The sequence below is a fragment of the Nyctereutes procyonoides genome, unplaced genomic scaffold (assembly GCF_905146905.1).
Source record: "Nyctereutes procyonoides isolate TBG_1078 unplaced genomic scaffold, NYPRO_anot_genome, whole genome shotgun sequence".
NCBI lineage: Eukaryota > Metazoa > Chordata > Mammalia > Carnivora > Canidae > Nyctereutes > Nyctereutes procyonoides.
Genome location: NW_026575140.1, coordinates 57,881,186 through 57,895,546, shown reverse-complemented (window position 1 = coordinate 57,895,546; position 14,361 = coordinate 57,881,186). Strand labels below are relative to the sequence as shown.

Below are 14,361 nucleotides of genomic sequence, written 5' to 3'. Positions count from 1 at the left end.
AGCATGGGCTCTGGAGTGTGTGCGGAGCCCTAGCTCCCTGACCCCTGAGGTAACTGCCTACAGGACAGACAGGAGTGGGGGGCTCCGTGCAGGGCAGGGACCATCCTCTATGTGGGGAAGGCGGCCCCTGTGTGGAGGGCTGACACCACCCACACAGGGTTGGCCAGAGGGCTGAGAGGCTGGGGAGCCTGCGCATGCTCCCTCTGTTTGGGCAGCCAAGGGAACCAATGACAGGGCCAGGACAGGGTGGTGGAAGGGCGAGTGGCCCAGGCCCCCCCAGGGCAACCCCACCTCCTCCACACGCCGCCGCTCCTCCTTCTGCTCCTCGATGCGGCGCTGGCGCTGGTGCAGGAGATGCTTGATGTGTGCCTCAGGGTCTCGTTGCTGCTGCTGCTGCAGCTGCTGCTGCTGCTTCAAAGCCTCAGAGTTGCTCTTGTTCTCCTGCTGCAGCCGCAGGAACTCCCGGCGCAGTGTGGATTCCCCCGGCACGTTCATGATAGAGCTGTGCCCAGTGGGCAGCACAACGCAGGGCAGGTCAAGGCCTGGTCCACCCCTGCAGGTCTGCCCCACCACCACCACCGGGCACTCGGGGGTGGTTCTGCACAGCCCTGTGCCCACCACCCAGCCCCAGGGCCCACCTGGGCTCGCCCTCCTCTCCATGGCTGTCATCCTCCTCCTCACTGCCGCTGTACTCGTACTCCGTCTCCTCTGTAGGGGGAGGTCACTGCTGTTCCTTCCCCAGTGCCCCAGAGCCCACCCGGGCTAGGGAAGCTTCCACGTGGATAACCCACCCAGCCTGGCCCCTCCACCCTTGGAACATGGGCTGAGACAGCCAGGGGCCAGACCCCACAGCAGGCAAGGCATGGCAGACCACGCACAAGCACTACGCCGGGCCCCCGGCTCACCATGGAGCTTGTCAGGAGGGAAGGGGGGGACCTTCACTGGACAGGCTGCCTGGGATGGTGGGGGCGTGGAGGGGAAGCAGCCCCAGAGCCAAGGCAGGTGGGGGGTGGGGGAAGGAGCCGGGCAGAGGTACCACCTCAGAGCCCTGCCACCTTGCTCTGGCTCCTGCTTCTGCTCCGCACCAACCTTTCTCGCCTCGCTTCTTGCGGGAGCGGTCAATGTGGTCCTTGAGCTGGATGCGGACCTGCCGCTCTGTGGGCTGGTCCCTGATGAAGGGGAACTTGAGCAGCTGCTCTGTGGGTGGGCGGCTCAAGTAGGTCTTGATAAGACACGTGTCAATGAAGTCAGTGAACTTCTTAGACCTGGAAGTGAAGGGGGCTCACGCTGGGAGGGTCCGGGGGGGGGGGGGGGGGCGGGGTCACAGGCGCGAGACGGGGATCACCCATCTGAGAGCCATCTCCACATCCCACCACCGGCCAGCCCCTACCCCTCGGTGGCACAGACCGTTGGACACAGGGGTTAAGGCGGGAGGCCTGGTCCGAAGACCTTCCTTTCTAGACATGAAACCCCCAGAGACCTACCATTTCTTGGACTTGAGTCTGGGGGGTGGGTTCCGTGGGATGAGGAAGAGGGCTCGCATGGGGTGCATGTCACACAGAGCTGGCACACGGGAGGGACACCATGAGTCCCTCTCGCAGCCACAGAGTCTGAAGGAGCCCTGCCCACTGTGACCTCCCCAGACCCACACCCGCCCCCCACAGCCCCTCTGGGGCTCCCTCCATGCCCAGACTCCTCACTTACGGGGGGCCCCCTCTGCCATCTCGATGGCTGTGATTCCTAGAGACCAAATGTCACTCTGCAGAGGGGGGGGGGGAAGGAGGGACAGGGGCATGTTCCTGACAGCCCTCCTCACCCCACCCCCTGGGCTTCTTCAGGGATGCCCCCCCACCCCACCCCACTCCATCCCTCACTCCATACCCTGTAGTCATAGGTGGCATCAGGGTTCTCATCACAGGCGATGACCTCTGGGGCCATCCAGTAGGGGGTCCCGATGAAAGTGTTCCGCCTGCCCACGGTGCGGTCCAGCTGAGCACTCACCCCAAAGTCCACTGGGAAGACAGAGGGAGGGGTCCTAACAGAGGGCCGCATCTGTTCTGTTCTGGCCCCCACCTGCATGTGCCCCAAGGGCAGCACCCAGACTTTCCCTGGCACCCCTTCCACGCCATCAGCATCCCGAAGAGCCTCACCTAATCTCCCTGTGTCTTGGGGGAAAACCAATGGGCGAGGGCCAAGGGGACAGGCAGGAGGGGCCAAAACGTCCCACCTCCCCAGAGGTATCTGGGTCATGCAGGGAGCAAAGGAAACTTCTGGAGTGATTTCCAGCAAGGGGCAAGGCCTCTCAGGGCAGGAGCAAGACTCCCAGCCTCCAGGCAGGTGACATGAGCCAGCAGGGGGAATGAGGGGCCTCACACTCAGTCCTGGAGGTCAGAGGCCCCACGTGCGTACCTAGCTTGACCTCCGCGTTCTCTGTCAGCAGCACGTTCTGCCCTTTGATGTCTCGATGGATCACCTTGTGGGCATGGAGATGGGCCAGACCCTGGGGCAGGAGGGCACGGGAGTGTGTGGACATGAGCCACGAAGAGGGGCCGACCAGGCTGGGCCGAAGAGGCGGCCCCTCCCCATCCAGGAGCCCAGGCACAGGCTGCATCCAAGGGGACTGTCCTGAGAGCAGCAGTCCCTGGAGGTCTCCTTGTGCCGGCAGGGCAGCTGTGAGGCAGCGGAGGCGCCATGATGGTTCTCCAGAGCTGGGACTCCGTGTCTACCCTACCCGCCCAGCGCCGCTGATGCCTGCGAAGATATGGCTGCGGCCTCCCTCCCGCGGGCAGGCCTGGCCTGGAGCAGGGGGAGGTGGGCGCTCACCCGGAGAATCTCCCTGCAAATGTAGGCGATACAGTCCTCCTTCAGGGCATTCCCCTTTGTGTTCTTCACTAGGTCTGTCACGGAGCCAGCCCCACAGAACTCCATCACCAGCTACGGCACCAGGGAAAGAAAGGGGAGCATCCATCAGGCAAGGCCTTCCGCCCCTGCCAGCCACCGCCCCCCCGTAGGAGGGCACAAATGGTGTGCAGACCAGGGGACGCTCCTTGTGGAAGCCAAGGAGCTCCCTGAGCCAGGGAGAGGAGGCCATGCAGCGGCAACAGGGCAGGCAGGGCTGACGGATCCCAAGAAGGCGCCCTGGGAACCCTGGAAACTGTAGCCAGAATGATGGGCATGCACGCATTTCCTTCGGGGGGGGGGGCATGCTTTTGTCAGGTCCCCCTGGGCACCCTTCACCCTGAAACAAGAACTGCCGCCCTGGAGTGTGGGTTGGCAAACTTTGGCCAGGGAACTAATAAATGTGTTTTTTACATTTTTAAATGGTTGAAAAAAATCAAAATATGGATCATAAAAATTTCAAGTCTCAGAGTCCTAAACAAAGGCTTCTGGGGACATAGTGACATTCCTATCCCCGTTCATGTATGCAGGGCCTATGGCTGCTCTCATGGCTCAGCAGCCAGGGTGAGGAGCTGTGGCAGAGACTATAGGGTCTACAGACCCCCGACACCTACCACCAGGCCCTTCACAGCAAAGAAGTTGGCAAAGGCCTAGCCCAGAGGCAAGAAAGAGGCTAAGAACCGGCAACTCTCCAGGCCTGCTGTAGGAAAAGCAGCGTGCCTGGCCAGGGGGCTACAGGAGGGAACCTGTGGAGATCCCAGTGGGACCTGCGGAGGCTGTGGCCACGTCAGCGCCCCGGGGATTGGGAGGCCCGTCCAGGTGTTTCACTGCACAAAAGCCACATCTGATGCAGAAAAAGGCTGGAGGGGATGTGTGTACATTCAACAAGTGATATGGGGAGACTGCCTGTTGTGCATCTATGCCCAGGGCTCTCCCTCCAACAAGCCCAGGAGAGGGGGTGGAGGGAAGGACAGGTGCCCAGTGGAGCAGCTAGCCTCTGGTCCCTGTGATCGCCCACTCGCACACAGCTGGCAGGTAGACCCCAGTGGAGTGTTGCCCCCTTGCTTTGGGTATAGTGTGTGTGAATGCCTTGGAAGCAGGGTACACAGAAGGCACTCAGTAAGTACCTGTCTGGCAACTGGTAGGAGGGAAGTCCTAGAATGAGCCCCAAGCCCACCACCACGGCCACCACGCACCCTAAGCTCTCTTCCTGGGGGCTGGGGGCTGGGCTGTGTAGCAGAAGGGGCGAGGCTGGGAACGAGCCCAGGCCTGGGAGGGCAAGGTCTCTCAGGAATGTTCTGGGCCAGGAGAGAATCTGGGGGAGGCCCAAAGGAGCCACAGTGAGTTTGGGTTAGATGGATTATCTGGAAGGGTGTGCACTCCACCAGGAGCCTCCGAGCCCTGCCACCACCATGCACAGGTATTTGGGGACATGGCTCCCCCGCGGTCGTGCGTGAAGGCAGGACCAAGGGGCTCACTACCTTTCCCAGCACGTGCGAGGGTTATGCTGTCACTCACTGTGTGTCACGCACGGTGTAAGCTCCTGGTCAGGACAGAGGCGTGGGCAAAGCCCAGGCCACCCAAACAGAGGCCACAGCATGTGGGCACTCCACGTGAGTCAGGAGACGCTGTGCATCCAGAGGCAGGGGACTTGTGAGGGAGCCTGGACACAGGGAAGTGGGGACCACTCACCCAGAGCTGGTCATCATTCCCAGGGGGGCTCTTCTTTATGAAGGCCCCATAGTAGGTGGCGATGTTACGGTGGTGAGAATATTTCTTCAACATGTTGATCTCCTGTTTGATCTCTTCCTCCTCATCCTGGGGGCATGGGAGGGGTGAGCCCAAGAGCCCCCAGCCCTCCTCAGGGCCCTGCCCTGCCCTCTGCCCTCATTGCTCCCTACCTCCGTGACATCCATGACCTTGATGGCAGCCAGCTGCCCAGTCTTGACATGCCGACCCTGCAGGACAGAGAGCCAGGTGTGGAGGGTCTGAGTCCACAACCAGGGATGGCTTGATTCTGAGGCAGGACACACCTTCTGGCTCTTCTCTGTCTTAGAAAGTGTCCCTGTGGCGACTGGACACTTCACTTATGGGTCAGGCACAGGGACGGGCACAGGCTTCCAAGAACAACTATAGAGCCTGGAGTCCAAGTGCTAAGCTGAATAAAGATGAAGGGTTTCTGGGATGCCTGGGTGGCTCAGTAGTTGAGCATCTGCCTTCAGCTCAGGGCGTGACCCCAGGGTCCTGGGATAGAGTCCTGCCTTGGGTTCCCCGCAGGGAGCCTGCTTCTCTCTCTGCTTGTATCTTTGTCTCTCATGAATAAAAAAACAAAATACTAAAAAAAAAAAAAAAAAAAAAAAAAAAAAGACGAAGGGTCTCCTCCCCTAAAACACCTTAGGGACACACGGCAGAGTCACTTTTGTTCTGGACTTCCCACAGTTTGGAAGCTGAGAAGGAAGTGAAGGAGATCCCTCCCCACTGGAGGGAGCTGGGAGCAGCTGGAGGAGGGGCTCTGCCTCTCTGGCACCTTCTATGCCAGACAAACTGCCTCCTGCATTCCGGCCCGGCCTGCCCCAGTCAGGAAGCCTTTTCCAGAACTGTCCCCCTCCAAGGCTTTCTTTTTTTTTTTTTTTTTTTTTTTAAATTTATTTATGATAGGCACACAGTGAGAGAGAGAGAGAGGCAGAGACACAGGCAGAGGGAGAAGCAGGCTCCATGCACCGGGAGCCCGACGTGGGACTCGATCCGGGGTCTCCAGGATCGCGCCCCGGGCCAAAGGCAGGCGCTAAACCGCTGCGCCACCCAGGGATCCCCCTCCAAGGCTTTCTATTATCATTGGCAGGACAGAATAAAGATAGAGTTGGTATTTTAGGGACCTCCGGGAAACACAGAAGGCTGACTGGCCTGGCAATGCCCCATCCCCCGTGCTAACGGGAAGTTAACTTCTAGGGTACGTCCCTGCCATCCCTCGTCCACCCCCTATCCTTCTGACATTCCTCCAGGAACCATCCCAGCCCTGGTCAAGGAAGTCCAGGCTTCCTGGGGGAGAGCAGAAGGGGAGCAGAGATCCCGAATCATTATCCTCAGCAGTCACTTGAGACCCCAAGCCCAGAGAAGCAGGAGAACAGAGCTACTATTTCCATGGCAACGACCAGGCTGGTGATGGGTGAATGGGGGAGGGGATGCCTGTCCCCCAGAGCTTACATGGGGGTCCCAGTGACCCAGGAAGCAGCCCCTGAGATTGCAGAGACTTATGGAAAACCTTAGCATCAAGTTGGGAGACCAAGAGGGCAGGTGTGCCCTGGGGCCCTCCAGCTCTGGGGCAGCATGTACTTGGAACATCTCTCTGCCCCCTCTCTGCCCAGCTGCCTCCCTCTCCAAGTGTGACCTGTGGTCGGGCTGGGCTGGCCAGGGTACAGCGACAAGCATTGGGGAAGTGCTCCTGTGGGGAGGAGAGGGGTAGCCCCCAGAGCAAGGCCTGCTGGAGGCCAGCAGTGGGAGTTCTAGAAAACCACTTCCCCTCTGCAAGAGGTCCTGGGACTCCACCAACCTGAGGCTGGGTCTCACTGTGGTCTTGGAAGGAGCCAAAGCTGAACCGGGGCCTGAGCTCTGCTCTGAACTCTCAGGTGAGCCCGACACATGCATGTAAACATGCACACACACACACACACACACACACACACACACACACACACCACAACACCGCCCCCTGCGCTCCTCCCCACACCCACCAGGCCCCAGGCCTACACCTGCTGCACTCAGGACTCATTGAGACTTAGCACACAGGCCAGCAAGAACACCCCACTTCTTGGGCCTCCTTCTTGCATTGCTTTTACCCTCCCTCCCCCTCTCCCAGCACCCCTCAAAGTCCCCAGACCTAGGGCCCACTCCAGCCACCCATGTCCCATGTCCTAAGGGGCCCCAGGGAGGAGCGCCACGCTCCTGCACCATTAGCGCCTCACCTTGTACACCTGTCCGTAAGTTCCATTGCCGACCACTTCCACCAGCTCGAAGATTCCAGCAGGGTCCTGCGGGGAGGGAAGGGGCAGGAGGGAGAAAGAACAAGGTGTCAGGGCTGGAGAACAGGACAATGTGACCAGGGAGTGGAGAGAGGGATGCAGTCAGATGAGTGAGCACAGGCGTATCACAAGGGGGCTGCGGGGAACCAGACGGCCAGCTGTGCTTCTGGAGAAGTCAGAAGAAGGGGAAGAGATGACAGCGGCCAGAGCCTAGCTGGCCTTCCACACGTGCCCCTGATCCCATATGCCGAACCCTGAACGGCTACACCCTCATCTGCAAAATGGGGGTGTCCAGTGCATGCCTCTGGAGCTGGGGTCAACTGTAAATGACGCGATAGCCATAATGAGCTCCAGGCGGTGCCTGGCATAGAGAGTGTGTAATAAAAGGTAATCATCACTGTGATGGTTTTTTAAAAGCAGGGGTGAGGAAAGCTAGCAGGTCAGAAATCCAGAAGCGCCCTCCACCTGGCCCTTTCCTGCTTCTTCCCCAATCCTCCTGAGACCCAGGGCAGGAGAGCAGGGGACAGAGAGAGGGCCTCTGGGGGTGGGGGTGGAGCCCTTGTAAGTGCCTGCTCTCTGGAGCCAGGAGGTGCCAGGAAGAGACTCGAAGGAGCAGACAAAGCCTCCACAGAGGCTCACTGCCTGCTGGACCGAGGGCAGGGCAGCAGGTGCAGCTGCAGGGAGGCCACCCACACTCTCTGGGCAGGCCTTCCTTCAGCCACCTGCAGGCTGGACATGTGGGACCCATAGTTAGGACGTCACCAAAAACAATTCTGGGCCAATCATCTGAGAAGTACCTAAACTGAAACTCCTTTCTCCCTGGTTCTGAAAACCAGGATAGAATTTCTGGAAAACAGAAGAACCCTTCTCCACTCCTCGGTCACCACCAGCGAAGGGAAGCTGCTGTGAACAAGTTGGATGGCGGGGAGACAGTGGCGAGGCCTCTGAAGATGGTATCTATGCCCACTTCTCAGCAAGGGCAATGAAGGCCGGACCACGCCCTGCTCCCTGCACAGCCCCCTGGGCACATGTTACTGCGCACCCCAACTGGGCACTTGGGTGGGTGTCAGCTCCCGGAGGGACAGGGCGAGCCTCCTGGTGCTGGGCTTGCTCACTCAGTTCCGGCTAAGGCTGCCCCCAAACCGAAACATGATGACATAACCACCTTACCCGGGGCTGAGAACACAGCAGGCCCCAGGGGAAAGGGAGAAACTGTCACTGCAGGGGGACGGCACGACCAGGGGCCTGCACAGGCTCTCATCTGCACCCCCCTAGAAGGGCTCATCTGCTCGGGGGGGGGGCCTCTGAACTCAGTCTGTTGCGAAGTCCCTCCTTATATCTACTGAGCTTTCCCAGGGGGTCGGAGACAGAACGGGGACTCATGGCTGGGATCTCAGGACGTTTCTGCCCAAATGGGGAAGCAGGATGGACTGGAGAGGCCTAACCTCGCACGTGGGCGGGCCTAGTTCTGTGACCTCACACCCAATCGGATCAGGCCTCCTCCTCAGAGGCGAGGGGAGAGCCTCGAGGAGTGAGGAGTGCCTGGCAAAGCAGGCCTCAGGTCAGACTCCATTTCCGGGGCAGCTCTGTGGTGGTGCCAAGCCTGTTTCCTGACCCACAAACCAGTGCCTCCGGGGAAGGGCCTCCAGGGAAGGGCGATGGGGGGGGACAAAGCCGCAAACCCTCGGGCAAACCTGTGACGGCATCGTGGGGCCCAGCCCCTGGCACAGAGCAGCTCCAGAGGACTCCCCACCCTGGGCCAATGCAGGACCTGCTCCCCACCTATCGCTACCCCTCCTCCCCTCCAAACATCCCCGTTCCTGCTGTCTTCCTCTAAATGCTGGGCAGCCCCTCCTCAGTCCTCACCCCTCCTCAGTCCTCACCGTTCTTCCTTCTCACTCCTCCTCGTTGTCCTCATCCCTCCTCAGTCCTCATCCCTCCTCATCCTCACCCCTCCTAGGTCCTCGCCCCTCCTCCGTCTGTGGCCCAGGTTCACCCTCCTGCCCTTTCTCCTGTGTACAAGCCGGCAGGGCCCTGTGGCTCTCAGAAGAGACCCAACACCTCAGTGTCTGGTATTCAAAGTTGCCTCATCATTAACCACCCAATAAATACTTTCTGAGTGAGTGTCTACACCCACCTAGGGCCAGCCTAGGCCCTAATCAGGGGAGATCTGTCAGGCAACTTTCTCTTCCTTCATTAACTGTTAAACATTTATTGAGCACCAGCTGGGTGACAACTCCCCAATTAGGCGCAAAGGGAGCTCAGTGACACATGAGAAACACGGAAGGTCCAGGATAGACCTTGAGACTTACAGGCCAAGTACCCCAATGAGGACAGGCAGCCGTCAAGGATTTTGTGCCAGAGTAGGCAAGCACCAGAAGGCTGCCCGGCAGAGCCTAGGGGGTCTTGGGCATCAGCTGTGTCCTGAGTGAACAGCTAACTGCCTGGGGCCTTTCTGGTGCACAGAGCGGGGGCTGCACTGGGTGAGGGGTCCATTGCACGGCTTCAGGGACAGAACTAAAGCCGGGCAGGGCACGTAAGGCCAGCTCCTGGAGAAGACAGTGCAGGATGGAGGGGCGCTCTGGAGGCTGCATCCGAGGTCAGCTGGCCACAGGAAAGCGAGAGCTTGTGTGTGTGTGTTGGGGGGGGGGGTGGCCGACAAGCTGGGTGGGGCCAGGCCGGGGACAACACTGTGGTCTGGTCACTGACTTTGCGATGTTGGGAGACATCAGGAGGTTAGAAACGAGAGTCTAGAGACAAAGACAGAGTGGACAACCAGGCTGAGCTATAGGGACGGATAAACAGAAGAGCCCAGTGCTCAACACTGGATGGCAGGACAGATGGGCACACAGGCCCGAGGAAAGCCCCTCCGGCCCCCAGCTTGGGGCAGCACTGGGAACCGATGTGGGAACCAGGGGCCAGTGCAGTTGGGGGCCAAGGGGCAGAAGGCCAGTGACTGGGTGGGCGGGGGGTGTACAGGCGAGGAGGAAGGGGAGCCTACGGGCACAGCACCCTGTGCCGAAGCCTGGCCAGGTGCAACGGGAAACAGATGACATGGCAGCAGGGTCGGACAAAGGGTTTTCAAAACGGGAAGCTCTCTCATGCCTGTGGAAGGGAAGAAGAGACGACAAGGACTGGGGAAGCTTGCCGGATAGATTTCTTGGCCTCAAGTATACACATGTGCATACGTCCCCCGTGGGGTTTCCAGCCGTGCTGCTGCTGCTACGGTCCCGGTTGGGTTTCTCCCCTACAGGCCTGAGCATTCACAGGGCCTGATTCAGGTGGGATTTGTGCACGGATCTGGCTTCACATGTCCGTGAGCTCAGCCATTCTCTTACCAGGGGTGTGCAGGCGCCTCTGGAGGCAGTCCTGGCTCCCCTGACCCACCCTGCATGCGGGCCCAGCTCCTTGATCATGCTGCAGAAGTGGTCTCCAACTCTTCCTCTGGGTGCTCAAACTCTGTTGTCAGCAGCTTGGTTCTTGTCCAGCCAGATGCTGGGAGGTGGGGAGGGCCAGGGACAAGGGTACAGATAACTAACAAGAGGAGGGAAAGAGGAAAGGAGGGGTTGAACATGAACACTGTTGGAATAAGTTAAAGACCCAAGTAAACAGAAAGATTTCCCATGTTCATGGATGGATCAGAAGGCTTAATACTGTTAAAAGCTACAGATTTGCACTTCTATCAAAATCCCAGCATTTTTACAAAAGTTAACAAGTTTATCCTAATGTCATATGGAAATGCAAGGGATCCCACAGAGACAGTCTTGAAAAAGAAGAACAAAGTTGGAGGATTCACACTTTCTGACGTCAAACTTACAACAAAGCTACAGTCATCAAGACAGATACAGCGTAATGACAGACACACAGATCAATGGACTAGAATTGAGAATCTAAAATTTAACTCTTTTTTTAAAATTTTTATTTATTTATGATAGTCACACACACACAGAGAGAGAGAGAGAGAGAGAGAGAGAGAGAGAGAGGAAGAGACATAGGCAGAGGGAGAAGCAGGCTCCATGCACCAGGAGCCCGATGTGGGATTCGATCCTGGGTCTCCAGAATTGCGCCCTGGGCCAAAGGCAGGCGCCAAACCGCTGCGCCACCCAGGGATCCCTAAAATTTAACTCTTAAACTTGTGGTCAAGTGATTTTCAACAAGACTATCAAGGCACTCAATAGTCTTTTCTTCTTTATTTTTTTAAGACTATTTATTTGAAAGAGAGAGAGAGAGAAGAGAGAACATGAGCAGGGTGAGAAACACACTACCTGCCAAGCAGGGAGTCCCATGTGGGGCTCAATCCCAGGACCCTGAGATCATGACCTGAGCCCAAGGCAGACACTTCACTAACTGAGCCACCAACATGCGCTGCAATAGTCTTCAAAAAATGGTGCTGGGACAACTTGAGCATCCACATGCAAAAGAATGAAGCTGGATTCCTACCTGATACCATAAAAGTTTTAACTTAAAATGAATCACAGACCTAAAAATGTAAGCTCTAAAATGATAGAAATATTTTTTCTCCTGCCCCCTAAAGCCATGGAAATCTTAAAACACAGGAGTAAATCTTCACTACCTTGGATCAGGCAATGGTTCCTTCCTTCCTTTCTTTCTTTCTTTCTTTCTTTCTTTCTTTCTTTCTTTCTTTCTTTCTCTTTCTTTCTTTTCTTTCTTTCTTTCTTTCTTTCTTTCAAGATTTTACCCATTTATTCATGACAGACACAGAGAGTGACAGAGAGAGAGAAGCAGAGACACAGGCAGAGGGAGAAGCAGGCTCCATGCAGGGACCCGATGTGGGACTTGATCCCGGGTCTCCAGGATCACGCCCCAGGCTGAAGGCGGTGCTAAACCACTGGGCCACCAGGGCTGCCCCAGGCAATGGTTTCTTACAAATAACACCAAAAGCATACGCCAAAAAAGAAAAAAAAAACCACATAAGTTGGATTTCCTAAAAATTTAAAACTTTTGTGCTTCGGAGGACACCAGCAGGAAAGTGAAAAGGCCACATAATAAGAAAAAAATATTTTATGTTATATATCAGATAAGGGAGTTCTATCCGGAAAGGGACTTGTATCCAGAATATAAAAAGGACTCCCTAAGAATGACAATAAAAGGACAAATAAGCCAATTAAAAAATGGGCAAAGGATCTGAATAGACATTTCTCCAAGGATATATAGTGCCCAAGAAGCACACGAAAAGACTGACTTCAGTCACAAGAGACATTCGAACCCAAACCACACAAGATAGCACTTCACAGCTGCTGAGACGGCTACGATCACAAGGACAGACAACAACAGGTACTGGCAGGGACATGGAACCCTCATATGCTGCTGGTGGGAAAGTAAAATGGTGCGGCCACTCTGGGAAACAGCGTGGCAGTTCCTCAAAATGTAAACAAAGAGTTATCACATGACCCCACAAGTACTCGACCAGGAGGACTGAAAGCACATGTGCACAAAAGAAATCCGTACGTGCAGCGTTCACAGCAGCTTTACTCACGACAGCTGGAGTAGCAGTAACCCCAACGTCCACCAACTGATGGACGGATAAATGTGATGTATCCATATGACAGTATTATTTGGCAATGAAAGAACAGGGAGCACTGACACTCACTACAACACAGATGAATCTGGAAAACATGGGAAGTGAAAGAAGCTGATCAAAAGGCCACATGGGGATGCCTGGGTGGCTCTGTGGGTGACTGTGCACCTTGGGCTCAGGTCGTGATCCTGGGTCTTGGAATTGAGTATCGCACTGGGATCCCTGCAGGGAGCCTGCTTCTCCCTCTGCCTGTGTCTCTGCCTCTCTGTGTGTGTCTCGTGAATAAACAAAATCTCTCAAATAAATAAATTTTAGGGATCCCTGGGTGGCGCAGTGGTTTGGCGCCTGCCTTTGGCCCAGGGCGCGATCCTGGAGACCCGGGATCGAATCCCACGTCGGGCTCCCGGTGCACGGCGCCTGCTTCTCCCTCTGCCTGTGTCTCTGCCTCTCTCTCTCTCTCTGTGACTATCATAAATAAATAAAAATTTAAAAAAAAAGAAGCTTCAAATAAATAAATTTTAAAAATTTAAAAACCAGAAAAATGTAAAAAAGAAAAATAAGCCTAAGAGAACTTCCCACAGCACTTAATAAATTACTCTGATTAGTGACAGTCTCCGTGCTAGGCAAGCGACCCTAGGAACATGGAAGGGAACCCTCAGAGTGCTTTCGGTCTATTAACACATTTCAAAGAGTCCTGAGCCAAACAAAGAAAATTATAAAATATAACACTTGAGTGATTAAGAGTTAGGGAACTTGGGTTCCACCTCCTGGCTCTGTGGCTAACAGGCTGTGTGTTTGGGAACAAGTCACTTAATTTCTCCGGGTTCCCTTTCAACAAGGTAAGAAAACCTCCCCAGCGCTCACCCCATGCCTGCAAATGCTGCAGGCCACACCCTAGGCAGCTGCCACCTAAGGGCCGCGTGCTCCCACCCCACGTTACGCCAGGGGCCATGAAGCTCAGGACACGGCAGTGAATCACAGTGTAGGAACGCAGCCACCCCTCTGCTTGTGCTCCGGGGGTGTGCAGTCAGTGGCTGCTGCAGCTAGGCTCTCAGGGAGGAGTTGCCTACAGGCTTCTGACCGGGTGGGGCACGCGTGCCCCCAACACCGTGGTGGTTAAGGGTCAACTGTACTTTTGTGGTGCAGGGAAAGGGACTGTCCATACTGCTGTGTCACTCCCGAGAGCCTCTGTACCTAAGCACTTCTTACGCCCCCATTCCCCATACATTCCAACCTCACAGAGCTTTCAGTGCACAGGGAAGCAGTGGAGGGCATCATAAAAGCGCTGGAATCTGTGACTGATGCACAGGATGGGAGATAGGCACCCGACGCCTTGGGGAGGTCGCTGCCTCAGGGAGGTCACTGTGGCACAGCCAGGGTATGGGGTGCTGTGCCCCGCCCCCGCCACTTCATGGGGACTGCACCCAGGCACTGCTGCCACCTGCACACTCAGGACACCACTCCCCAGGGACCACGGCCCCTTGACCTGTTTCCTTCCAGCACCAGGCCCATGTGAGTGCATGGGAGCGACTTGGATGCTGGTGACCTAACGCGTGACCGGCAGGCCAGATGCAGCAAGGGAAGCTTCATGCCAGAGGCCCAGGGATAAAGCGCTTGAGGCAGAAGAGGCAGCAGCCCGGCCCGGGGGCACCCAAGGGCACAGAACTGAGGGGGCGGTCCCATCACACTCTCTTCCTCTGTCTTAAAACCTGGCTTTTCTCTCTTCTTTTTTTTTCCTTGAAAGAGAGAGCACCTACAGCAGGGGTGTAGGGGCAGAGGGAGAGAGAGAGATTCTCCAGCAGAGTACCCACTGAGTGTGGAGCAGGACCCAAGGCTCCATCCAGGACCTTGACATCATGACCTGAGCCGAAATCAAGAGTCCAATGCTCAAATGACAGAGCCACC

General features: G+C 56.6%; 1 protein-coding gene across 5 annotated transcripts in view; it reads right to left on the bottom strand.

Annotated features, from left to right (window-relative positions):
• Nucleotides 1-14,361, bottom strand: part of MINK1 (misshapen like kinase 1) — a 43,112-nt gene that overhangs the window by 8,748 nt on the left and 20,003 nt on the right. For all 5 annotated transcript variants that reach the window (XM_055304675.1, XM_055304679.1, XM_055304677.1 and 2 more), the window contains exons 2-12: nucleotides 6,861-6,926; nucleotides 4,800-4,856; nucleotides 4,591-4,716; nucleotides 2,824-2,934; nucleotides 2,410-2,500; nucleotides 1,882-2,012; nucleotides 1,705-1,759; nucleotides 1,485-1,563; nucleotides 1,090-1,265; nucleotides 639-708; nucleotides 292-502 (exon numbers count right to left, since the gene is read on the bottom strand). In XM_055304675.1, coding sequence (XP_055160650.1) covers nucleotides 292-502; nucleotides 639-708; nucleotides 1,090-1,265; nucleotides 1,485-1,563; nucleotides 1,705-1,759; nucleotides 1,882-2,012; nucleotides 2,410-2,500; nucleotides 2,824-2,934; nucleotides 4,591-4,716; nucleotides 4,800-4,856; nucleotides 6,861-6,926 — 1,173 coding nt within the window. The remainder of the gene's footprint in view (nucleotides 1-291; nucleotides 503-638; nucleotides 709-1,089; nucleotides 1,266-1,484; nucleotides 1,564-1,704; nucleotides 1,760-1,881; nucleotides 2,013-2,409; nucleotides 2,501-2,823; nucleotides 2,935-4,590; nucleotides 4,717-4,799; nucleotides 4,857-6,860; nucleotides 6,927-14,361) is intronic.